The sequence below is a fragment of the Colletotrichum orchidophilum genome (genome assembly GCF_001831195.1).
Source record: "Colletotrichum orchidophilum strain IMI 309357 chromosome Unknown Scaffold_53.1, whole genome shotgun sequence".
Lineage (NCBI taxonomy): Eukaryota > Fungi > Ascomycota > Sordariomycetes > Glomerellales > Glomerellaceae > Colletotrichum > Colletotrichum orchidophilum.
Genome location: NW_019173009.1, coordinates 83327 through 107829, shown reverse-complemented (window position 1 = coordinate 107829; position 24503 = coordinate 83327). Strand labels below are relative to the sequence as shown.

At 51.5% G+C, this 24503-nt stretch overlaps 8 protein-coding genes across 8 annotated transcripts; 4 read left to right on the top strand and 4 right to left on the bottom strand.

Annotated features, from left to right (window-relative positions):
* Positions 1-3505: 3505 nt before the first annotated feature.
* On the top strand, positions 3506-4072 carry CORC01_06862 (uncharacterized protein; the record flags this gene model as incomplete). Its single annotated transcript, XM_022618501.1, has 2 exons — positions 3506-3812; positions 3906-4072. The coding sequence occupies 2 exons, from the start codon at positions 3506-3508 to the stop codon at positions 4070-4072; spliced, it is 474 nt and encodes a 157-aa protein (XP_022474980.1).
* Positions 4073-7167: 3095 nt separating this feature from the next.
* CORC01_06861 (uncharacterized protein) lies at positions 7168-7416 on the bottom strand (the record flags this gene model as incomplete). The annotated part of the gene is made up of 2 exons (XM_022618500.1): positions 7168-7205; positions 7263-7416. The coding sequence occupies 2 exons, from the start codon at positions 7414-7416 to the stop codon at positions 7168-7170; spliced, it is 192 nt and encodes a 63-aa protein (XP_022474979.1).
* A 555-nt stretch (positions 7417-7971) lies between these two features.
* Positions 7972-9057, bottom strand: CORC01_06860 (uncharacterized protein; the record flags this gene model as incomplete). The annotated part of the gene is made up of 4 exons (XM_022618499.1): positions 7972-8100; positions 8152-8476; positions 8591-8734; positions 8804-9057. The coding sequence occupies 4 exons, from the start codon at positions 9055-9057 to the stop codon at positions 7972-7974; spliced, it is 852 nt and encodes a 283-aa protein (XP_022474978.1).
* A 3503-nt stretch (positions 9058-12560) lies between these two features.
* CORC01_06859 (uncharacterized protein) lies at positions 12561-14043 on the bottom strand (the record flags this gene model as incomplete). The annotated part of the gene is made up of 3 exons (XM_022618498.1): positions 12561-12871; positions 12960-13637; positions 13908-14043. The coding sequence occupies 3 exons, from the start codon at positions 14041-14043 to the stop codon at positions 12561-12563; spliced, it is 1125 nt and encodes a 374-aa protein (XP_022474977.1).
* A 3757-nt stretch (positions 14044-17800) lies between these two features.
* On the top strand, positions 17801-18380 carry CORC01_06858 (uncharacterized protein; the record flags this gene model as incomplete). Its single annotated transcript, XM_022618497.1, has 4 exons — positions 17801-17826; positions 17961-18051; positions 18131-18207; positions 18302-18380. 4 exons carry the CDS (start codon positions 17801-17803, stop codon positions 18378-18380), a joined length of 273 nt encoding a protein of 90 aa, XP_022474976.1.
* A 794-nt stretch (positions 18381-19174) lies between these two features.
* Positions 19175-20288, bottom strand: CORC01_06857 (uncharacterized protein; the record flags this gene model as incomplete). Its single annotated transcript, XM_022618496.1, has 6 exons — positions 19175-19221; positions 19421-19645; positions 19743-19868; positions 19987-20002; positions 20111-20176; positions 20286-20288. 6 exons carry the CDS (start codon positions 20286-20288, stop codon positions 19175-19177), a joined length of 483 nt encoding a protein of 160 aa, XP_022474975.1.
* A 323-nt stretch (positions 20289-20611) lies between these two features.
* CORC01_06856 (uncharacterized protein) lies at positions 20612-21105 on the top strand (the record flags this gene model as incomplete). Its single annotated transcript, XM_022618495.1, has 2 exons — positions 20612-20725; positions 20959-21105. The coding sequence occupies 2 exons, from the start codon at positions 20612-20614 to the stop codon at positions 21103-21105; spliced, it is 261 nt and encodes an 86-aa protein (XP_022474974.1).
* A 1509-nt stretch (positions 21106-22614) lies between these two features.
* CORC01_06855 (caspase domain-containing protein) lies at positions 22615-24179 on the top strand (the record flags this gene model as incomplete). Its single annotated transcript, XM_022618494.1, has 4 exons — positions 22615-22972; positions 23037-23862; positions 23917-24086; positions 24154-24179. The coding sequence occupies 4 exons, from the start codon at positions 22615-22617 to the stop codon at positions 24177-24179; spliced, it is 1380 nt and encodes a 459-aa protein (XP_022474973.1).
* Between the last annotated feature and the right edge of the window lie 324 nt (positions 24180-24503).

Genomic DNA, 24503 nt, shown 5'->3' with positions numbered 1-24503 from the left:
TAACTTAAAAAAGTTCGGTATTTAAAATTTAAAACTATTTATTTTTATTAAAAAAAAATTAAATAAATATCGTTCGTATTATTTAATAAGTTTTTATAAAATCGACTTATTAAATAAAAGTAATTAAAATATTACGGTTAATTAATTATAATAAAGTTTATATTAATAAAAATTAAGGCTACGATACTTATAAATAATAATCGTTATAAAAATAATTTTAATAAAATTATTATTTATAAATCGTAAGATAAATAAGGCTTTAGTAATTAATTATAATTTTATTAAATAAATTTTTAATAAAAATAATTAAAAACGATTATTAAATTTAATATAAAAATTAATTATTAAAAAAACTATAAAAATCTATCTTTAAGCCTAGCTCGGGCTATTTTATATATAAATTTTAATTATAAATATATTTTTTATAATATTTTATTTATTATTATCCGATTGTTTATTAAACGGTTATTTATTTTATATTTTTATAATCGTCCGTTTTATTTATTTATAAGCGTCCGTTTTTTATTTTATTATATAATCGTAATTATATAACTTATTTATAATTTTTTTGTTTTAAAGGAGGCCGTTTAAGTTCTTATTGTTATATATATAGTATAATAGCCGCCGTAGGTCTTGTGGGGCAGGGCCTTGGTTTGGCAATGCGTGTTGGGTCGTAATATCGTGATTGTGGTTTATATTATCGTTTTGCTGATCGTTATAATGTGGTTGTTCGCCTTGGTCGTTATCTTGGGGCTGTTCACCGTCTTTTTGTTCTTCGGACATATACGCCTGTGCATATGGTCGGCGAGGTTGACCGTAGTTGGGTCGTTGGTATCCTTGGTTGTTGTTTTGGCGGTAGTTGTTACGTTAACTGAAGGCCTTGGAGGGATTAGCGTTATTGTTGCTGTTGTAATTGTTATATCCTCTAGATTATTATTAAGGTGCTAACGATATGCGTAATTGGGGTGGCCGATATGGCTGTTGTTGTTGTTGCTGGGAGCCCTGTTATTGGTTGTTGTTTGTCTAACTGTTGACCTGGTTGTTGTCGGATATGTTCTGGGTCCTACGGTCGTTTCTGTTATACCTTGACCATCGGTTCGTTTAGTAGGTGTTGAACTCTGGTCGTCGACTTGGGTATGGATTTCCTCCTTGTCCTCCGCGTCTATGAAAAGCCGGTCTGGGCTGTAGAACTGTGTCGGCATGGTATACGGTGACTAACTGGGGTTATTGTCTTTAGTTGTTATTATTTCGTAATAGGTATCTATCTTTAGCCATGCGAATAAGAATGCTCTCACAATTATCTAGGCGGTTAAGGAATTGGGCCAGTGTAGTATTAGTAGTTAGTTTTTTAACTTAAGCTTAGATCTCGCCGTTAAGGGCTTCGAAGATGATTCTGAGTTGTGTAAATAGGTCGTCAATCTTAGCATTTCGTGTATTACGTATTATAGTCTAAACGAATGGTCGTATAGTAAATCCTTTACTTAAATAACGCAGAGTGAGTTTTCGGTTATATAATGCTATTAGTGCCTTAAATAAGTTTTGTTTAAATCGTTTTTGTAGTGTATCGGTGATGATTTTTATTTTATAGCTCGCAAGTGCTATCCGTTCTAAGGAGGTGAGTTCTATCGTATGCTAAGTAAATGCAGTACTTAGTAGACAAGCGGACCAAATGTCTCTGACGGCTACGTCGCCTCTGGTTATCACCAGATGTTTAAGACGGTTATAGAAAATGTGGACGTCGGTATAAGTAATGAATTTTATTCCCATAGCGATACCATATTTAGAGGGGTCGCGTGCTGTTAGGTCAAAATATCCAACTTCCTTAGGCTTAAGGATTATTGACTTACGGTTACTATTAGTTGGACTATTCTGTCGATTATTGTTATTACCGGCCTATAAAGCTAGGGCAACTGTAATAGTAATCTGGGTTAGGATTTCAGGGGTAAGACCTGCCACCAGGGGTGGTTAATCGCCGTCTTAGCTACCTAATATTCTGCCGATTTCGATTGACTCTTCGTTATCAAAGTTAGGTAGGGGGTTAAGGGTGTAGTTACTGAAGGAAGCAGTGATGCCTTTTAAATCAAAGTGAACTAACGTATCGTAATCGCTAAGAGTAGTCCGTGTGGCTATTGGGGCCGAAGGTGCCATAGGGGTTGCCTATTGTCGGATAGGTGTGGTAGGTGCGGTAGGCTCTGGTGTGCTTGGGCGGATGTTAGTTGACGTCGTTGGCTACGCTCCCGGTGTGAGAGGCTCGTCGATGATAATAGAAACCTTATAGACAGCTTTAATGGCTGTCTAAATTAATTAAAAAGATTCGGCCTAGTTAATCGGGTAGTCCAACTCGATCTCGCCGGATTTGTAGTTGCTGGATTGGTTGGCTTATCGAAGTACGTAAGCTACTTATTAGCGGTCGTCGTCGCTGATTCTCGTTATAAACGGGTAGCTTGGATTTGCTGTATAATAGCGGAGTAGTTAGCGCGCCTTAAGGTCGGCGGTCATTTATAAAGATTAAAAATTTACAAAATTATTTAGTATATAGTAGGAATTACCTTAATAAGGTCGGCTAGTAGGATTTTCACCCTAGTACTTTTCTTAGTCGATTTTTTAGTTATGCTACTAATTATTAGGGTACGCTTTTATATATAGTAGAAATCTTACTTTATTAATACTATTTTATAAAGTGTCTGCACCTTTATAGTACGAATGTCTATAGTGGTTTATATGTTGGCACTAACTGTCCACAGTTGGGTGGCACCTATCTCGCCAAATTTTCAACAAAAGAATTATGTAAGCAGAGTTGCACCGCTTGCAAAGCATGCCAAAGCACAGCCTCCTGCCTAATCACGAAACTCGCCCGAGAATTAAGAAAAGAGAAGTTATGCCGTCCCATGGCAGTTTAGGTTCGTTATCTCGGCTTGGTTAGCCGCTGGGTGTACGTGTCGATTTATATAGACCGGGTCTGATGACCTGCCTAGGTTGGCAGCTGAAGGGGCAAGTCAAGGTGCATATGTTGGTACCGAGTCAGAATAGGCACAGGACGATCTTCTACCGAGCCCCTCGGCTCGGATCTACCGCGCGGCAACGTAGGGTACGATCAGTTACTAAGCAGCTGATGCAAGGTCGGGACCAATTAGCCCCGGAGTGTGGATTTTAAAAGTGGCCCATGCAATTTAATGCTCGGATGTTATCAGCCGTTCCCCCCTTTTTCTGGCCTTGTGTTTGTGGACCCAACGGGCCAAATGTACAAATTCAGTTAAAGACTGGTGTGTTGGTGGCACATCACGAGGTGACCAGGATATTATAGTGGTATTTACGCTCAAAATATGGAGTTCTCCGTTTGCAAGCATGACCTAAACCGATCATGCGATGCATGGTCTACCGAGCAGTAATGGGATATAAGGAGCCGATTGGCCATCCTTAACGGGCTTATCCAGCATCATCATCTCTACCGCTCTCTTGCTTCTGTACCTATTCACGGCACTATTCCAATCGTTCGCCTTTCAAGATGCGTTTCTCCATGGTCAATGCTGCTGCCATTCTTGGCATGCTGAGCTCTGCCTCCGCCTCGCCTGTGGATGCTCGCTCCACCACTGTCACGAAGACCGTTTCTCCCAGCGACTACGGCTACATCAACTTCGTCGACCTCAAGAGCGACAAGGGATATGTGACCTTTACTCTGAGCTCGACGGCGGGCAAGGTCCTTGGTTCGTGGAGCGGTTCCACGCTCAACTGCGCTGGCACCGTTACCGACGCATCCGAGCACGAATGCTACAACGACCAGACCAAGTACTCCATTGATTGGTCGAAGAAGAGTAAGTCTTTGCTCCCTCTGAGACTTCATATAAGTCTCCAGGTTCTCCCCTCATGCGAAGGCATCGGTATACTAACAGGACTCGATGAACTAGCGATCAGCGTCAATGCCTCCACCGTTAGCAACTACGTTTTCTCTTACAGAGCCGGCACCACGACTCTCCCCTTCGATACGTCTGCTTGCGCTACCGGCACTTGCGAGTACACTGGTACCATCGCGGTTCCCATCACCAAGTTGACCACCTACTCCTACTACTCTTAAACGCGGGGGAAAGAGATGCAGAAAGCGAGTGGAGTCGGTTTTCTGTTCTGCCCCAAGGAATCCTAGTTCAGCTTTACTGTCTCGTATTCACTTCTAGAACGGCCCGGTCACCGATCATGTCGCTGCACCAGCTTGTTCTTAAGTGACATCTGATTAGTAGTTCCGGGAATGATGAAGCCACTTTTCTACCAGAACCAGCCGTTGTATCTCTGCATTTGTGATATTCTGAGCGGTGGCCGAAAGGCAGTCCCTAGAGGTGCAAGTGACGTATTTGTAAATGGTTGAATTCCTTAGCCACGGCCCAAGTTGAATGTAGGTCTCTTGAGCTCGCTTCATTACCAAATCATATAATTCTGTGATTGGTTAGTACTATCCCAATCTTATCCTAGGTACACTAGGCAGATCTCACTTTCGGCAACAGCCTGCTGGCTATACCCGATAGAGTTCTCTGCATGTACCTATTCCCAATGCGGCCCCTCTCCTCTGTCATTTTCTTGACTCTTATTTAAACGACCATGGACTTTGGTGCTGTTCTGGACGTGTTGTCTCGGCGCGCTAGCCGTGAACCCCAGCCAAACCACGGAGTTTGGGCACGAACCACCCTCTGAGAGCAAAATATCTGCGCAGCGTAAACTGTAAACTCGCACGTAGCCCTAGATAGTGTCAACGATGAAATCCATTGCTCGAAAAAGCTTCTCAAATTTGGGTTCGTGTGAGTTATTAAAAACAGATACTGACAACTTAGAAAGCACAATACTGTCCCTCCTCTCAAGCCGGCGTTGCCTGATTGACTCATAGGGTATGTCAATGTGTTGTTTTTCAGGTTAGTTGAAGCTTGACAGCAGTCGATGGTTACTCATACATGTCCTCGTTTCTCTCAGTAGACGCGCTATCATCGGCCTGCAACCCACTACTGCTCCCGAAGAGCGCGATTATGCAAGTTCCCGGAGATGGAGCTTGAGGTCTAACCGCTCTGCCTTGAGGGGGCCGATGTCCGACTTGACCTCGTCCAATTTAACATCTGCCGAGTGACAGTGCCACTAAATCTGGCCGCTAGAGCTAGAAAGAATCTCCAGCTTTCTGTTAATCTCCAGGACATCCTCGCTATTGACCAGCGTGTTTATAGACTGCAGTCCTTCCGTGTGACTCCGATCAAGCTCCCTGATCAATTACATTATAGAAAGACACCCAGTCCTATACCAGCATACATGACCAATGTGAAGTTCCATGGTGGTGAATCATACTTCTCAAAGGCCTCCAGCAAGCCAGAGATGTTGTGAAAGAAGCGCATGCGGGTCTGTGGTGTCAGTTCGAAATTTTGAGAAATTGCCTTGCTCAATGATCTCTTAGAAACTGACTTTCCAATGCCAGATAGGCGGCGTTCTATTCCTCGCAGCTCCGGGTTATAGTCATTGACATGGAGAGAAATGTCGGACAACGCAAGCTGTGGGCTGAGCAAAACTGAGTCGGCCTGATCCACAATGGCATTGGCCATATTCAATAAATCCAAAGAAGCCCACATATCCTTGATATATGAATCTGAATGCACCAATTGCTCCTTGCTTGCATGCTCCTTGAGTTTGTCGATGACCTGTATGCAGAGTGGGACGATGCCGACGATACCGGTCGCAACCCCAAGCGCTTCCATCTTAGCGAGGGATACCTTATGGAGACTTGGGAGATCAAAGACATGGAGGCAAGGATCACGCTAGTTTTAAGACTTATATCCCATCTGAGAGAAGCCGATGCAGCCAGTGTAACTGAGGCATGCAGCTCTCTTGCCCGCTTGGGAAGGGACCAATAACACGTGCCCCGACTAGTGTTGAGCTTACTTGCAGGCTGAATTCTCTCAACTGATGATGGTTTTTGTGTCTTCGATTTCTTTCATTGTCTAATTGAATGCTCTATGATTTGTCAGGGGAGGTCAAATGATCCATCGATAGGGGCTGAAAAGGCCTCTTTCTGCGTGTGATCAAGTGATTCGCCGACAAATTAATAATAGTTTATGTTGACAATTTGATTTCCTGAAGAAGTTCCCGTGAACGTTTGAAAGGACGCAGCAACCTGGTCAGCCACGACATGATGGGGGCTGTTGACGCGGACTCGAGGAGGGCATTGACGGATTCGTTCGCCGTCTTGGTGCCGTTGGCGAAGGTGTAGAAGATGTCTCGGTCGAAATGAGAAGGGAGTTTGTAAGTGATCTCGTACGGGATGGAAAGTGTGGTACTATTTTGTGCGTAATTGGTCTTCAGCAGGGAGCCAATCACAGATAGAGGCAGAGCGTGACGAGCCATCCTGTCTGTTGTGCTGGTGCTGAAGAGCAATAAGGGGTAATGCTGAAGAGCTGTCTTGGTTGGATGGTTTGTAGGGTATCTCATCGAATGGTTTGCGAGCTTACACGAAGCTACATAGATATCTTACGTCTAATTGAAGCTCTGAAGTGAATCGGGGCTTACAAAATGCCCGTTATCTTACCGACAGTGCTCAAAACATTCTTCATCAGGATGATTTCTCACATCCCAGCTCTGTGTGAATGGGGTCAGCTCTCTGAGGTGACAGGCAGTACCCAATCCAATACCCGCTGAGGGTTAGGGACAAGCCGTGCCGGCCCATGCTTCAGCCACTGGTGGCCGGGGCTCTTGAACATAGGTCATGGTGTCTTTTGTTGCGTTGGGTCCTAAGAAGGCGACGACGCACACCAGATCAGGTGTCTCGACCTGTGCTTTGTCATAAAGTCGCCCGAGAAATATTTCAAGGCCAACGCCAGTGATCTGTGGCAGGAGACGGGGCAATTACCTTAGGGGGCAAGTAAAGGGAAGCTGAGGTATCGGCCATTTTGTAGAATTCAAATCGAGCCAACCATTGAGAACAGAGGTGAAAACGTTGCAGCAGTGAGTTTGTACTAGACTTGAGCAACCCAACAATCGTTGATTAAGTGAATACAAACGCCACCTTACATGTTAACAGGTAAGGAAGCCAATAACACGATGCTTCGGCCAGCTAAACCGCTCCATACCCGGACACCGGCCGTATGTACAAATCCACGTACTCTAAGAAAGTCTTCTGACCGACCCTTTCCATCCTTCCGATTATGCTTAGACATACTCTGCAGTCACCGTGTTATATCGTTGATCTAAAAGGTGTCAGCGGGTGACTTTGAATGAAGGTACACATGGACTGGACAACTCACTGTTGTAAAGCAGCGTGTATGTGGTCGAAGCTGACAGGTAAACGGCCTTAATCTTGCAACTTAACTCGTAGTACCACTGTCCATCAGAGCCCTGCCGGCGAGCGAGCATGTGCTCCGGGATGTGGCTGACGTCAGCCTCCACGTGAACAAGCATGGAAATATTGTCATCCCGAGCCACGAGAGCTAGACAAGGCTAACGATCTACATAGATATCCATCTTAATCTTCTTAATTCGACCCTAGCTAATCAGCCCGGTCTAGATAAAAAAAGTATAAAAAGGCTCGTTCTCAGAGACGGTATCGCCACGTTAGATGAACTACTCTATGGTATAAACCTTATAGCATCCGTCGAGACCGCACCAGTATCGCTTATTCTCAAGATAGCCGTAGATCTTGGCGTCGTACCTCATACGCCATTCGGTACCATAGTACTTCCAAGCCTTACGGTTCTGGACCTTAACTTGGGTAAAACGATCCGGGGAGACCTATACAAGACCCTTCATAACGGCTCCCTACACAACAGCTTGCCAGGCATTGGGTGGTTACATGATCTAAATGTTTCTATCGATGGCATTCCGTAGACGCTCTTTCAGGTAGTTAGATACACCAAATCCGCCGACTAAAAAGACAGCGCGAATCAATACGTTACTAGCCGTAATCTAGTCCTTAACAAGCTTAATACATTCCAAAACAACCGGCTCAAAAATTATCTATAAATCGGATGCCTTTAGAGCAAAGCGGCCTCGGTTAATTCCAAGCTCTTTGTTGTTGTTCAGGCCTCCAATGGGAATGGTGTACGTCTCCTCTGGGGAAGCGCCGAGGGTGAACTGACGCTTGACCTGCGTGGTGTCAGTCAGATGTAAGCTCTCCTGTGAGACTCATCAACCCACCTTCTTCTCGAACTGCTCCATGGCCTCAGCCATGACATCGTCGTCAAAGCCCTCCTCCTTGCCAAGCTTCGCCCTCAAGAACTTGGCGAAGCGCATGTTGAGGAATGTCGAGCCACATAAGGCACCAGATCCTGGAGCAGCCTCTTGGACCTCCAGGATCGGCTTCAGCCCAGTGATGGTGTAAGAGATCAGGTCGACAGTACCACCACCTGCGTCAACGACTACCACGGTGTCGCCGATCTTGAGACCATAGGGGTCAAGGCCGTGCAGAGCATAAATGGCGGCAGCTTCAGGCTCAGAGACGAGGTGAATCGGCGCATTAGTGCTACTCAAACCTGAAGCCTTTTGGCACGCTTACTTCGTCTTCTCCTTAGCAAGGTCGGACCAGATTACGGGCACCGTAACGACGAACTCCAACAGGGTCGTTTTAACGACTTACTCGCCCAGCTTCTCTCGGAGGGTGTAAAACAGGTGATCGCCGAGAGATAAAATATAGTCCGTCACTAGCTTGTCGACATTGCGACCTCCCCTGCCCTCTGCGGAGACAGCCTGACCCATGCTCTGGAGGGAAGGGTCGAGGTCACTGTTTTTGGTCATTCAGCGTACAGCTTTGACAGGCAGAAGCAGGCACTCACAGCTTGAACCACTCGACGACTTCGTCTTGGGTGCATTGATGGGGATAGAGAAGCCCCATTGAACCTCGTCCCCACTGTATCTGAGCTTAGTAGGCACCTTGTCGGAGGACTCGCCCTCGTGGATCGTCTTGCTGATGGGCCATGTGGTGATGGCGGTGCGCCGATCGGAGCGTTGGGTCTCAGCCCAAGCTACTCCGGAGTAGGTGGTGCCGAAGTCGATGCCGACGATAATCTTCCGCTCGCTGATAGCGAGCTTGTCGAAGCTGTCCATGATAACGGGACTCACGGGGGCTACGGGGTATCTCAAGGAAAGAAAAGGGTATCGCGGGGAAGTAAGAGATGAGGTGCGAAATGAGGAAGTCTCGCGAATGAAATATGCAGTGCCAAGGAGGCCAAAAACGGCTGAAGGTGAGCAGTTGCCAAGAATGGTGTATGAGAGGTTGATGAGAAAGAATGGGCCTCGACTTTGGTTTCTTGCACGCTGGGCCTGGCCCGGCTGGATATGCCACACTCGACGTGAAGGTTGAGCCGGGGAAGTTGCGGGCTGTCAAGAGGAAATGTGGCGAGGAAGAATGAGAAAGATGATATCCGAACTGGGGAGTGATTCGGCCTTCCCGGGGGAGCAAGAGATATCTGGATGTTGGTCAGCAGGCCAGGAAAATCGGCCTTGAAGAAGCTCAAGTGGAGAGGTGTAGATGGCCAGATCAGCAAGAGGCTCCGGCTGAACCTGCTCCTGCGGCAAGTACCTTTGGCAACGAGAGGTACTTGCATGTTGAGCTGATGAGGTAGGAGTACCTGCAGCAAGAAGCTGTGTTCTCCAATGCACCTTCCGCAGTGGAGGGAAGGACCTAGCAAGGCAGGAACCCGCCGGCTCTTGCTCTGTCGCTGGACAATTCCGTGGCTCAGAAGTGGGGCCGGGAGCGCCACTCACTGACACCAGGTTACTGTAGTGATCTCCGGCCACGTCAACCTCGATCGACCTTTCTGCCCGTCGACTCACCCATCACCCGTCACCCGTCGCACCCATCCACCACCAGCCTCGCCGTTGGTCCCCATTTCCGGCCCTTCCACTGTCCAGTGCCTTGAGAGAAGGGAACAAGAACCTTCGTCCCCAGATACCACCATAGGCAATACGTCCCGGCCATTTGCGTCCCCATGCGCCGTGAGACGGCCTCCCCAACCGCAACTGGGCTCCTCCCACCACAACGGACGTGCCAACGTTGCTCTGCGGGGTCCTTCCCTGACCGTTGGGTGTTCCAACATGTCGTGCGACTGGGCTAGCAACGCTTCACCCCGTACTCCCCTTCTCTCATCGGTTGAACGACACGGGGCCCGACCACAACCACGAGGCATGACACCGACTGCCTGACGTACTACCTGGTCGCCTCGTCCGGGGGAACATGGATATCGTCCGCAACCGCACCCAATCCCGCCGGGCGCCAGACTCGTCGCAGTCTCCCATTCTCTCCACACCTGGTCTCTAGACCGACAAACGCTACTGCACTGCATGCTACAAAGCATTCATCCGTTCAAGTCCATTGCGTCCCGTCCTCCGCCCGGAGCCTGTACGCTGCGCTCGGCATGCCTCGGGAGCCATTTCGCGGTCCTCGTCGGGAAGGTCTTGGCCAATGGCGGTGACCCAAATTCAGATCTGCAGACGTAAGAGAGAGATCTTGAACCAGCGCAGGTGAGGTTCGATGGGAGCGGAGCCGTAGCCTCTCGTTCCGTGGATTTACTTTTTCTCGGTCCATGTTTACCCGCCGGCCGCTTGGCCTGACAATTTGACAGAGCGGGCTAGTCACACATCAGCCAGACCGCTCGTCCGCCTGTTACGGCACTGTCCGTCAATTGAAGCCAGAAAGAAGTCTAACCTCGTGGTTCTGAGCCAATTTCTCAATTCCTCCGTGGGCTGATAGTCAAACCGCAAAGTCGCCATTGGCCGGAAGGCTTTGGCGCCGTGGCAGACGTGTACATACATACAAATACAGCCCGGCCTCGGCTTCTCAATACCAAGACGCTTCTCAATACCAAGACCACGACCACATCACCACGCCATGGGCGGTATTAATCAGGCCCTCCTCGGTCAGCCCTTTCTGCTTCAGAATAACCGCCCGAAGTGCTTCGGGACGCAGGCATCTTGGGTTCACTGCTCTTACCAGCATCTCCGGTTCACCCTTAACGGCAATGGCTTGGGGCCCGTTCCCTTCGCCAGCTGTGCGAAGCAAGCGAATCCCGTTGCACCCACAGGTGAGCTTGGTGTAAAAGAAATTCGACACAGAAACCCGGTGCTTCGGCCAAATCCAGCGGCCAGAGATGCACCCCACACACTGCATGTGGATCAATGTGTGCGTGTGTGCGTGTGTGCGTGTGTATGGTTGGAGATTACGGATATTCGTAAGGCAATGACCGACTGAGTGGGGTGAGTGAGTGGGTAAGTGATGTGTGTAAGTGAGGTGCGTAAGTCGAAATGTCTCGTCAACTCAAATCACGCTCTCTCTAAACCTCGTGAGCCTCAGTAGTCCCGTACGCAAGCGCTTGCGATATGATAAGTAGGATCCCTACTCTCTCCATCATTTTCTCAACTCTCAACTGTAGGTAGTTTCTTCTTTTTTGCACCTCCATCTCAACCCACCGACAGCCTCCGTCCTCCCATGCTCCCCCCCAACTCGACCTTGCCTCACTTGGTATAGTAGCTTCTTTACGAGGATCTTCTGCCCAACACCCAGCGAGTCCTACTCTCCTTCGGAATGGCTACCCAGAAAGATTTAGAATAAAAAAGGAAAGTGAAGAGACACTGTGCAGCTTCAGATGGAAATGCAAATGCAAATGCGAGAAGGACTTTCCTCAACAGAGTTAGCACCACACATGCATGTCTCGCGAATCCGGGGAAAGAGCAGCAGCAGCAGCAGCAGCAGCAACCATCACCACTTCTTTACGCACTGTGGGTTCAAGAGAGAAAATCACAAAAAGCAATAGTGCTCGGCGACGAAGCCGACGCCGCCGCTGAAGCGCGAATTCGAAGAACACGATTGGTTCCTACCCATCCTCCGGGAGTACCGTGGTCGATATTGTACAAGTACCTTATGTCTCGCAGGCCGCCATCGGCCGACGATCCAAGGGATGACTGAAACATCTCGTCTACCATCTCTTTGCCTAGTGCGGGATGAGCCCAGGAACCAACAGGAACCAACAGGATTAAGGTACGCCTGGCATATTCCTCCCTGCGTTATCGATCGGCTCCCGAACCATCATCTCGGTTTGCCCTGGTCTACTAGTCTGGTATCATCTTTCGACCGAGGCTCCAAGGGGGACGCGATGTTCGCGTTGGGTCGCGTGACGGATTGATCTTCATCATTTGCATAGTCGGTCTCTTGACTTGTTCAGCAGCCATCGTCAAGGAGGCAAGAAGAAGTCGATGTCGACTTGCCCTTGGCCCCTCCCCTCCACATCGTCACGATCTTCTATTGACTGACGGGACATCCACCAAGTGTCTCACACATTTCAAATTACTCCTGGATGAATGAACTACGCAGAGACCAACACTGCGTCTCGCGTTTGAATTTCAGGGGCTATGGGTCTCGCAAGCTATGAGATGACGTAACGAACGATTGTCCCGAAAACCACCAAGCCGTGTATATCCTCTGGAGGCCATCCTAACTGCCACGCAATGCCGTGCCACCACATTTTTCGTCAAGTCGTCATAGCAAGTCTCGCAGTTCGGTTTGACACTCTGACCGCGCGCACACTCCATGCCGAAGCAGCTAAGATGCGCGTCTAATCTTCGTAAACCTCTTCGTACGTCTCCTCGTACTCTTCTCTGGCCTCCTCGAGACGCTCGTGGTCGCTACTGCTGGCATCCGAGTCTGCAGCGGCGGCGAGAGCCTCCTCGTACTCCTCTCTGGCCTCCTGGACATCTTCACGATCGCTGGAAGAGACGGAGGAGCCATCGGCGTCAGTGGCAGGGAGCACACCAGGAGGAGCATTGGGGTCGTTGTAGGAGTTTGCGTAAGGATCCTGCTGGTAGCCACCGTACTGCGGTTGAGGTGCAGGGGCGGCCGCGGCCTTGTGCTCGTCATCCGAGTCGTCTGTGCAGTAATTGTAAGTGGTTTGACCTCAAGGAAGAACGAAAAGCAGATGTCATATTACAAAAACATCCTTGGGGTGTTGACTTACCGAGTGCATTGGCAATCAAGGCGCCACCAACGGCACCGACAGCGAGACCGCCGGCAGCTCCAAGGAGCATACCGCTGCTGCCACTCTTCTTCTCCTTATCCTTGGTGCCGTACGGGTTCTGGCCGCCCTGAGCGTACGGGTCCTGGCCATAAGGAGCTTGACCGTAGGGAGCGGGGGCGCCGCCGTACTGAGGCTGGCCATAGGGGGCAGGAGAACCGCCGTAGCTGGGGTTGCCGCCGTAGGGAGCGGGAGCGCCGCCGTACTGGGGAGCGGGGGAGCCGTAGCCGTTACCCTGGTCGCCGAAGCCTCTAGTGTCGGAGGAGGGGTGAGGGGGAACGGGAGGCGGGGCGTAGGAGGAGCCGCCCTGGCCGCCGGTAGGAGGGGACGGGTGCTCCCACTGGGAACGGCCGGTGCTCTGGTCGACGTAGAACCAGCGGTTGTTGTTGGTGTCCCACTGGACCAACCAGCCGCTCGAGACGGAAGGAGCGGCCATGGGGGGCGCGGCAGACTGGGGAGCCGGAGGCGGCGTCTGGGCGTAACTGGGCTGGCCGCCGTAACCGTGGTCCGGGCCCGATTGAGGCTGTGCCTGCGAGGGGTAAGGATAGTTGGAGGGAGGAGCGCCGCTACCGTAGCCGCCGTACTGTTGCTGCTGGGGGGGAACACCGAAGCCGCGTTCGCCTAGTTAAATAGAAGCGTGAGTCAGTAACCTTAACGCAACGACAACGATGACGGATTTGTTGGATCTATATGATATCGAGAGGTCAAAGAGGCAGAAGATGGTTCGGTCAAGCGAAGACGATGAAATAGGCAGGGCCGTAGTGACAAGGTAGGAGGGATGAGTACATGATTTATGACCGTTGAATAAATCTGGAGACTTTATTCTCTTTTCCCTCATTCCGTTCGTTGTGGTGTAACTGTGAGAGACTGAAGCGGAAATTCTTTACTCACCGGTCTGAGGCTGCTGCTGGTGCTGTTGCTGCTGGTACTGTTGGTGCTGATCGTCCTTCTTCTCGGCGGGCTTGTCGTCGGAGAAGGAGGTCTTGAGTTCCTCGAACTCCTTGGTGAGTTTCTTGAAGAAAGACATGGTTTATCTCTCGGTTGTTCGGTTAGGTGTAGAGCAAGGTTGGTAGACTTGGTACGGAGTATCTGTAAGGTAGCGCAGTGGGATATGTGAGGTGAGTTGGTGTAGGAACAGCGCAGAGAGGACGGAAGAGACGGCAGAGGGCCGAGAAAAGGACGAGGAGGGGCAAACGGTTGAACAGCGTGGCACGCTTCGTCAGCCCTTTTTCTTTTTATTCTGATGGGCGGTCAAGGAGGGAGATGAGCTTGAAAGAAAGAGGAGATGCGGCGGGCAACGGGAAGGTTCCAAGTCAGGAAAGCGGGATGGGGAAGCCAAGGAGATTTGACGAGATGGGTGGCCGGTCGGGTTGGTCCACGGTCCACGCGAGATGCTTTGGACAAGACTTTTGGGCACTTGTACTGCGGAGGGCGACAGCGGTATGAGTGGATCACCGGATGCTTCGCAGGTTAATTCTGGGGTGCGAGACGTGGGCGCGGGCGCGGGCGTTGGGCGCGTGAATGAGTGTGTGAGGCGTGTAAGGCGAGGCGAGGTGAGGTGCTTCTGCGGCCTGTCTGTGTGAGGGCGCCGATGGGTTCCCTCCCGGCGCAGATTATCCAGCGAGCCGCGCTTTGAATACACTTCACACCTCACACATCAGACTGCAGAGAGCAGAGACGGCACCTCATACTGCGGGACTTTCAGATTGGGCCAGTCAGGGAAGGAACGGGCCGGACTGAGGTTGGACGAAGCTACCTGCCCGCCGCAGCTCAGGTGGGGGTACCTGCTTCAGGACCCCTCCTATTTCACATTAGACTTTGGACGGAAGTCGCAGTGAATGAGAGCGACGACCCTGGAGTTTGTTTGGCCGAGGCCACAGAATGGCAGTGACGTTCAGGTTCGATGAGGTTTCAATTCACTCGTTCTTTCTGCCGTCTATCCTTATTTTGTCGGGTGGTCTCTCTCTCTCTCTCTCTCTCTCTCTCTCTCTCTCTCTCTCTCTCTCTCTCTCTCTCTATCTACCTTGCATACCTTATTGGGGGGTAACATCAAATTGCATTTACTAAGTAACCTGCCAAACAATGTAGCGTACGAAGAGACTCGTCATTTTCCTTGTCGTGATATGAATACTTGCCAGGTACGTGGGATGAGGTGCTCGCTGGCGGGGAAGTAGTGTACTGTAGTAGGCGGTCCACGAAGATGGCGTTGTGGCAAGCCGCAAGTGCCAGGTGAGAGGAGCATTGTCTGGAGAAACACCTGATTGAGCGAGGCCAGTGATTGGCACACATCTGCGCAGACTTGGTAGGCGTGGTAGGGCAGGCGCTAGGTCGGTAGGCCAGGGTCCCAGGGCAACCTATCCGGTAAGGTACTCTATACCAGAAGAATAAGGTAAGGTACCCAGGCAGGGTTTCAAGATGGGGCTCAGTCGGCCCCTACCTTATCCTGAGGTCCCCGAGCTGCTTTGAGCTAGTCATCACTCGCCTCCGCGTGCTGCGTGAGTGAGTGTGTACGGATAGCTCATCAAGTCATGACATGACATACGCGTGTATTGTGACTGAGAGAGTGAGTGAGAGCAGCAGGAGGTGTGGTGGCAGGCCAGAGAAACATGAAGCACGTCTCGAACTCGACCTGCCTGCTCCTGATGCTTCTGATGCTTCTGATGCTTCTGGCTGCGCCGCCTCGCCGCACCCGCGCTCCGCCCTGTCCGCCGCGCTCCACCCAACCGGTTTAAACAGGCGTTTCTGGACCCCCAATTCGGCTTAGCTTTCCACCTGAAGCTCTCAACCCTGCAAATCGAAGTTTCTACCTTACTATTGTATTGCCTTCCGGTGCCCGCGTGCGAAAGAAACGGTTGGGTCTAACCGCCTATGGCAAAAATACCACTCGCAATAAAAAAGCTAAAGAAAGATGTGTCACTGTGTCATGTATTTCCTACCTTACCGATATCTTACTTTAATGCCACCTCTTGCATATCCGGCATGTCTTCACAAACACTTCTGCAGATGCAGACTTGCCTTCCAGGTTGCTCGTACCGGTCCGGGCATGCAAATGGAATGGTGAGTGGGCTGACCTGCCGGCTATGCGGGCAAACAAGTCGGCATTGAGAGAAAAAGAAAAGAAAGGAAAAGAAACGAGTCCTATGGCTCGTGGGTCAAGTCAACCATCGGCGAGAACTCAATGCAAGAATCGTCAATCGCAGCTGTTCAGAGCTCAAACGAGGAACCGCATGAGCATCGCCCTCCTTCATGTCTGCTGCGGCTCATTGTTCAGATGACTGACTGGATGACGGTTTCAAGGGTCTGGTGCGCCCATCCCCTCGTCGTCCCAGAGGTGAAGGAAGAGAAGAAAAAAGTGTTTCTTTGTCCCGTCCCAACGGGCTCGGCAACGGGATCTCAAGAGTGAGAGACTGCCCATTTGTTCGTCAAACCGCCATGCCGAGCTGAGGAGCTGCAGAGGTCCTAACGCTTTTGGACGGTGGACGCGTACGCCTGCCAAGAGGGAAGGAAAACCTTGGCTTCTTGGCTTTGCGGTCTTTTGGTGCCGTCATATCCACCCCAGAGCCTTGTCCATTCGAAGAGGTGCAACCAAAGAGGATCACGAGGAGCAGAAATACTTGCGGAAGCAGCAGTAACAAAATGATTCACTACTTCGTACCCAATCGGTATTAATGTTGGACGAAGGTTGGCACTGGTGGCTGTGCTGTCCATACCTGGTCATCATGTACTATTACAGGTTGTACAGCCACCAAACGGTTTACTCTGTACAAAGTAACTCTGTCCGAACACATAGAAAGACACTATCAAATTAAACAAACCCCCATCTCACACCCCTGCTCCCGGCTCCGCCCTATCAACTTGTGCAACGGCGACTCTCTATCCCATGTGCACACAATGCCCAGAAAACTAACACCAGGTGCCACTGCCGAGAGCCCGGCATCCCGGCCGAGACCCTCTTTTTGCTCGTCGTCACTCGAACTCTTCGCTCCTTCCGGTGGCCAGTTGACCACCACCTCATCCCCGGTCCCTCGCCCCCTTTGTGTTTCCGAACTGGGCTGGTATTGGATTATGAGCCACATGGCGACTTTGGGTGATGCACTGGACCCCTTCGCGAACAGCGATCCGCGGGCCCGAGAATAGGACCCTGTTTTTAAGGAGACACTGGGAGACACAAGGGACCAAGATACGGACGGCCCGAAGGGGAACAGAACGAGCGAGAAGAAGAAGAAGAAGAAGAGAAGGAGGACGAGGATGAGCCTTGAGTGAACCCTTTTCGCGTTATTCCCTTCACAGGATGTCCAAGGATGGATCGCAAATATCTGAGGCGTAACGCTTCTTGGGTGAATGGGTTACCTTAAGATGGGTATCTTAAACGTTACGCGCGTGTATGTAGGCCGGTTGTCAGCGAATCGCCCGTCGGAGACATACCCGGGAGCGAGTGAGAGACGGACAGATAGACAGACAGACTGAGAGAGGAGAGCCACTCAGTCTACTTTCAGGTCATGTCCTGCGCCTCGACGAGGTATGATCCCAGCAGGACCTGTTGAACCCAAGTAGGTAATTAACATTGACCGAGGAGCAGAAACATAACCCACACCCCATCTCATCTCATCCCATCCCATCCTGTCCTATTTCCTTCTCTCACATCCCGCACATCACACCCACACCCCTTGCAACTTCCAACCTTCATTCTCTTTCCCTACTTTTTCTTTCCTCACCTTTGCGCGCATTTGCAATCCTCGATTCTTCTTTTGTCGATTAATCAAACTTCCTAGTCACAGACCACCATGTCTCAATACCCTCCCCAGCAGCAGTAAGTCTCCAACTCACCTGTCGCGCGCGCCTCCTTCCTTCAACGACATAGGCTGGCTGGGCTGGCCTGAACCAGCAGCCAGCCTCACCTTCACGATCTCGTGAGAAAACCCAAACTGACACTCCCTCTCCTAGGCCCTACTACGGCTCTCCCCCGCCTCCTCAGGGCGGCTACCCTCCTCAGGGCTACCCTCCTCAGGGCTACCCTCCTCCCGGCCAGCAGCCCGTAAGTCTACCTTATCCAACACCGTCGACGGCCTCCTCGCTCCTCGATCCCGACGCTCTGATACTGACGCCGACTGCAGATGTACTACCCTCCCCAGGGCCAGGCTCCCCCTCCCCAGGAGGAGAAGAAGGATGACAAGGGCTGCCTCTACGGCTGGTAAGTCATCTCCCAATCAACAAAAGAGTCGGTCTTGCGACAATCGCGCGCAAAGATCTTCTGCGAAAGACACACACTGACCACCAAAAAACAGCATCGCCACTCTCTGCTGCTGCTGGCTCTGCGGAGAGACCTGCGAGTGTTGCCTCGAGTGCCTGACCTGCTGCTTCTAATCCATCACGCCAAGCCAAAGCCAAAAAAAAAAGTAAGCAACGACAACAAACGATGAATCGAGTGCAACCGAGCAACAAACCAACAAACTTTACACATAAAGATACCACTACCTAGATGGCCCATCGACCATCACACACAACCAACCCCGGAACGCGATCACGGCCTTAAACTTTCTGGGTTTGGAGAACGGGGGATGGATGGGGACGGGGACGAGGGTTGTTTACTCGGCGGAAAGAAGGATGTTTTTTTTTCTTGAAATTCCCCCCCTTCGCGATGCGGCTCTCTTCACGCCTACCAACAGCGCGCCCCAGTTTGTTCTCTGAGCATTGGGAGATGCAGTAGCCCTCCCTTTCACCATTATTCCTCTCACAGTTACCCACATGGCGATTGCGTTTCGCCCATTTCCTTATCGTCTTCGGTAGGGAGGCTTTCAGGCTTTTACCTGGCGAGGGGGACTCGACGTAAGCAGTCACCTCTCTGCCAATAGCAGAGTAAATACACAAAAAACCCTATCCGTCAGTTGTGTTTCCGCATCGAGCCCAGGGTTGAAAGTGTAAATCTGTGTTAATCAATGTCTTGCATTTGTTGTGTCATGTGTGTGATTGCGATGTGTATTGCCAAGTCGTTTTCCTCCACTTTCAAAGCACCCATATCCTCTCACTGTGCCTTATGAGGAAAGGGTATCAAGGCGGCAGTGTTGTGCTTTTCCCCCACCCCCACCCACTGGACCCAAAACCTAAGAAAGATACGCGCCTAGAACCGTTTGTCGCTGCTCGCGTTTGCAGAATTCAATTTACTTCTTGCCGTCTTTCGGGGCCATGAGCTGGACGAACTCCTGATCTGTTGTGTTTTGCAAGTGCATGTCAGCCGCAATCCTCCGAAAGTGATGGTGCTATTTAAAGAAACATTGAGTGGGGGCGGGGTGGCAAGCGAAATGTGAATGGGGTGGTGATGCAGGGCCATTCCGGTGGGCGAAAGATGCCGCAGTACACGTATTGATGCGATCGCGACATGGGTGCGCAGAATTGGGGTTGCCTACAATCAATAGAACCGTTGCCATCGAGATCGGCATGTCTAATCATCTCCTCAATCTCCTCATCGGTGGCGCGCTGGCCGAGGGACAGCAGCACCTGGCGCAGTTCCGAGGGCGAGACGGAGCCGCTGTTGTCCTTGTCAAAGACCTTGAAGGCGGCGACGAGCTCAGTGTTGGTATCGGTGTCCTTGCTTGACGGTGCGGGTGCCTCGCTCATGAGCTGAAGAAATTCTGTGGCAGCTGTCAGTCGCTCAGGTTCAAAGTTGCCATGGCGAACACCATAGCGATCATGTTTCCAATCGCGCTACGACTAATGATGGAGGCCCACCTTGGAAATCAATGCCGCCGTCGTGATTGGGGTCGACCTCGGCGATGAGCTCGTTGACCTCCTTGATGCTAGGGTTCAGTCCAAGAGACTGCATGGCGATCTGGAACTCCTCCGCGTTAATGGCGCCTAGACTCGCAACCCTAGTTAGCTGGTTGAGCTGATACTCCAGCAGGAGTGGCAAGCCTGGCAGTGTGATTTGGTATCGGGCGACGAAGGATTTTCGCGTGAGGTCGGGAGTACTGACCGGTGCCATCGCGATCCTGTCAGGAAAAACCCACTGTTAGCAACAAGTTCGTCCCAAGGAGGACAATGCACATCAATGCCATTGTCGGGATAGGTGGGTGCGAGGCAGGGTTCTTGCGACTTACGAAGATGGAAAAGACCTGTTTGTAGTCTTTGTACTGCTCCTCAGTGAGGCCGTAGGGGGGAGGAGCCTGCATGGAGACAAAAGTCAAATGTCAGTCTCTGATGCCGACGAAAACACAGCCATACACCGGAGCTGCGACGTGAGAGGCAGCATCATGGGTCGCGGCGGAAACGCACCATTTTTGAGTTTTGCGGGGTCGAGAAACGAGCGTGTGTCGTGGATAGAATGGGATATGGACGAAGCTACGGCGAAATTCCGGGCGATTGGCGACGGCTGCGCTTCGATTTGTCGGTCGGTTTGTTTCAAGCAGAAAGGATCGTTTGTTGAAGTTTGAGGGAAGAGTTAGCAGAGGTTGGGAGGTGGGAGGGGAGAAAAGCAAGAGTCGCGGAATGGCAGCCCCTCGTTCTCTCGCCTGGCCTCAGCCTGATTGAATGGTTCTACATTTTAGTGCTGGGCTACCTTGCTCCCACCTCTGTTGCTGTGAAGGGCAAGGTACCTGCACATGAATGCCGATGGGCTGGATGCCGATACCGAGAGCCAGCCCCTCGCGCAGCAGTGGCTTGAGACTGAGCTGATGCTGGTTGCTCCGTCCCTAGCTTCGTATTACTTTATCCTGGTCAGTTTGTAGCAACAAGAAGCCCGTTCCAGGTCCAGGCTGCGACGCCAGAGTGAGGTAAGGTTGACAGATGTCCGACAGTCGCCCGCTGAACTTGCGTTGGTGACATTCTCCTATCGAAGATTCCCCTCCCAAGGCAAGCCCATTCCCTCCCTAAGGCTCACTTGCACCTGAAGGTACCTACATAAGGTACCGACCCACCTACCCTGCCTGAGCACCTTGATCACAAGCAGCATGGGAGGTATGACGGCCGGCTGCCCTACGGCACCATCCAGCGCGAGCGTGGCCTGGGAAAGTCTTGGCGCCCGAGTCTATTCCCGCCCGCGGACCTGCAAGCATACGCGGCCGCATCCACATCGCCGTTGCTCAAAGAGGGTTAGACTCGCTCTGTCCGGTCCTCTAAACTGGAATCCGGGCGGGCGGGGGCCAACAATAGACAGACATGGCAGCGTGCGTAGGTACTTTACACGCATGCAAGCGCAGCGATGGAATCCCTCCGCCTTCCGCTCTCTCTTCCCGTCAGGCTTGGTCTGGGCATGTCGTCCCTTCTCCTCTGCTGTGCGCGGGAAGGGGAGGAACTGACAGCCGCTCGGCCTTGGCAGACAACGGGAGTCTGGCGACCCATAGCAGACCATTATGCACCTAGCTAACCCCCTGCTCCCTTTTTAAGGTAGTCTTGGTAGTAGGTATACGTGATAATTGGGTAGGGACATTGCGGAAGCTGCTGCTGCTGCTCACAGGTGACTGGCGTTGTACCGAGCTCACCTCACTTTACTGGACTCATCGGCAGTGTTTTCCTGAGACCTGCAGTTGAGCGTGGCTCGGACTTCTACCTCAAGCCCAAGTTTAGCCACCTCTTGAATCATGGGCAGTCCGTATCAGCCTCGGAGGGCTTACCGGCTGTTGCTTTCTGTTGGATTTGACCAGCAAAATCTGCCTCGCACTCGTGGCCCTCCCACGAACCAGGCGAAAGGTAAAGCAATCCATGATGACTTTGACCACGGAGCCGGGCATGAGACCTGAGAGACTGGGGCTTATCACTAAGACGCGGGAGAAAGTATGAGAGCGCCGTACTTATGGACTAACCTACCTAGGTACGGGAGAGATGTCCAGATGATGTGGAACAAGTTTCTGGAACTCCTTCTTTCTCTTTCGAAGGCAGGTGTGAATCCCAGCTGAAAACTCCAAACACTTGCCCAGGAACAGACAAAACGTCGCGCCTTTTGTGCAACTGCAACCGAGGCCTCCTCCCTTCACCTTCCATTCAATTCACTTCCCCTTACCGCCCCTCCCACCCGTGCCTCCCCCCTCCAACCCCACTACTCCGACCTCAACCTAAGACGTCTCATCCTGGGCTGCCTCGCGCGTTGCCCCTCCTTCCCTCTCCTTCCCATCCCAAGCAAGCTTCCCAGCTCTTACATAGGTGAGCAGGAGCTTCCCGCAGTACCGCTCAAAAGAAATTGGCGAGGTACCCCGTACCTACCTGACGGACCCCTCCTCTTGCTGCCACCAACCAGACCACCCGTTTCTCTGCATATCGCACATCGCTGTCGCTTCTCACTCAACCCCACAGTCTTTCTTAACACCCTTCGCATTCCGTTAACAACAATTCCTAACCTCCCAAGTCCGAACCTCAGCAGCTCTCAAGACCTTCTTCTGTAGAACTTGCACCATCCCTGAATTAACGAAAAGTCTGCATTCAGAGGTATCAAAGGCTTGTTTTGACACGGCTTATTCGCTCATAGTGGGTTTGCTCCTCACCCCGCCCTTTCCGGGACACCACCTCACTCACAACTCACCTTCTGCTCCTGTGAAGCTTGTGTAAACCAAAAACGTCCTGCGCAACACTCTTCACCCCGCACAAACATAGCGTCAATTGACTCGGCACAATGTCTGGCTATCCAGGACAGCACGGCTATGGATCAGGCGGTTACGGCGGAGGCTATGGCGGCGGACACCAACAGGGAGGAGGTTATGGAGGTCATCAAGGAGGCGGCGGCGGCTACGGCGGATATCAACCTCCCCCCGGACCCCCTCCCTCGCACCACGGAGGCTACGGCGGCGGCGACTACAATCCGCCTCCCGGTCCCCCTCCGGGTCAGGGTGGCTACGGTTACAACCAGGCGCCGCCCAATCCGCACCCGGACCAGGGCTACATCGGCAGGTATGCACCCCCTTCTCATCCTCCGCCTCCGGGCCTCGATGTATACGGCTACCCTGTCAATTCCGGACACCAGGGAAGACCCCGTGAGTACCACACGCCTCGCTTCTTCGCCCTAGGCAAAGTGCCACAAGCACTGACTCATCTCAGAAATGCCAACGGTGAACTCCAACGACTGGGCTCACGGCAACCGGAACGCGCCGCCTCCCCCGCCTTCAGGCGCCCAGCAGTTTGGCCACGGTGCTCCCGACGGGTACAGCTTTCAGTATTCCACCTGCCAGGGCAAGCGGAAAGCTCTCCTCATCGGCATCAACTACTTTGGTCAGGATGGTGAGCTGCGGGGCTGCATCAATGACGTCAAGAACCTGTCGGCTTTCCTTGTAGAGAGGTATAACTACAAGCGTGAGGACATGGTCATTCTCACCGACGATCAGCAGCAGGCCATGGGCCAGCCCACGAAGAACAACATCCTCCGAGCCATGCACTGGCTCGTCCAGGGCGCACAGCCAAATGATTCTTTGTTCTTCCACTACTCGGGCCACGGCGGTCAGACCGAGGATCTTGATGGCGACGAGGATGATGGCTATGATGAGGTCATCTACCCGGTCGATTACAAGGAGGCCAGTCACATTGTTGACGATGAGATGCACCTCATCATGGTTCGACCCCTCCAGCCCGGCGTCAGACTGACAGCCATCTTCGACTCGTGCCACTCTGGATCCGCCCTCGACCTGCCCTACATCTACTCCACCAAGGGCGTTCTCAAGGAGCCCAATCTGGCCAAGGAGGCCGGTCAGGGACTGCTCAAGGCATTCACGGCTTACACCTCAGGCGACCTTGGTGGTGTTGCGAGCTCCATCTTCAGCTTTGGCAAGCGCGCCATTGCCGGCGACGATGCCTACGAAAAGACCAAGGACACGCGCACCTCTCCTGCCGACGTCATCATGTGGTCCGGCAGCAAGGATAGTCAGACATCGTGAGTAATCTGTACGATGAGCGGAGTTTCGAGAACTAAAAAAGTTGTTTCCAGCGCCGACGCTACCATTGCGAACCAAGCCACGGGCGCAATGTCGTATGCTTTCATCACCGCTCTTAAGAAGAACCCCCAGCAAAGCTACGTCGAGCTACTGAACAGCATTCGTGAAGTCCTGGAGGAGAAGTATACCCAGCTGCCCCAGCTTTCAAGCAGTCACCCAATCGGTAAGCCTCGCCATCCATTTGTTGTTCTTGGACGTCTTTGAATATTGTCATGCTAATCGTCGTCTAGACACGGATCTCCTTTATGTGATGTAAACCCTTCTGGTGTACGACACGGAAGCAAAAAATATAGCAGGGCACGCAAAACGAAAAGCGATGCTTTAAAGCGTAGTAATGACAAATTCATACAATGATTTAAAAAGACCCCTTTTTTACTCTTGCTGAAACGAAAATTTGATTCTATGGTGCTGGGTATCGTGCCTATTCCAGATTGACGCCCCCAAGGCAAGAACAAAATAGCCTATATCGAACGCCCCCCAAATTACCATCCATCCTGTTGAACCATCCCAGGGGGAAAAACGCTTCTACCTATGAAAACGTTCACCAACCATGTCAAACGCTCGCCGATGCTTAATGCGC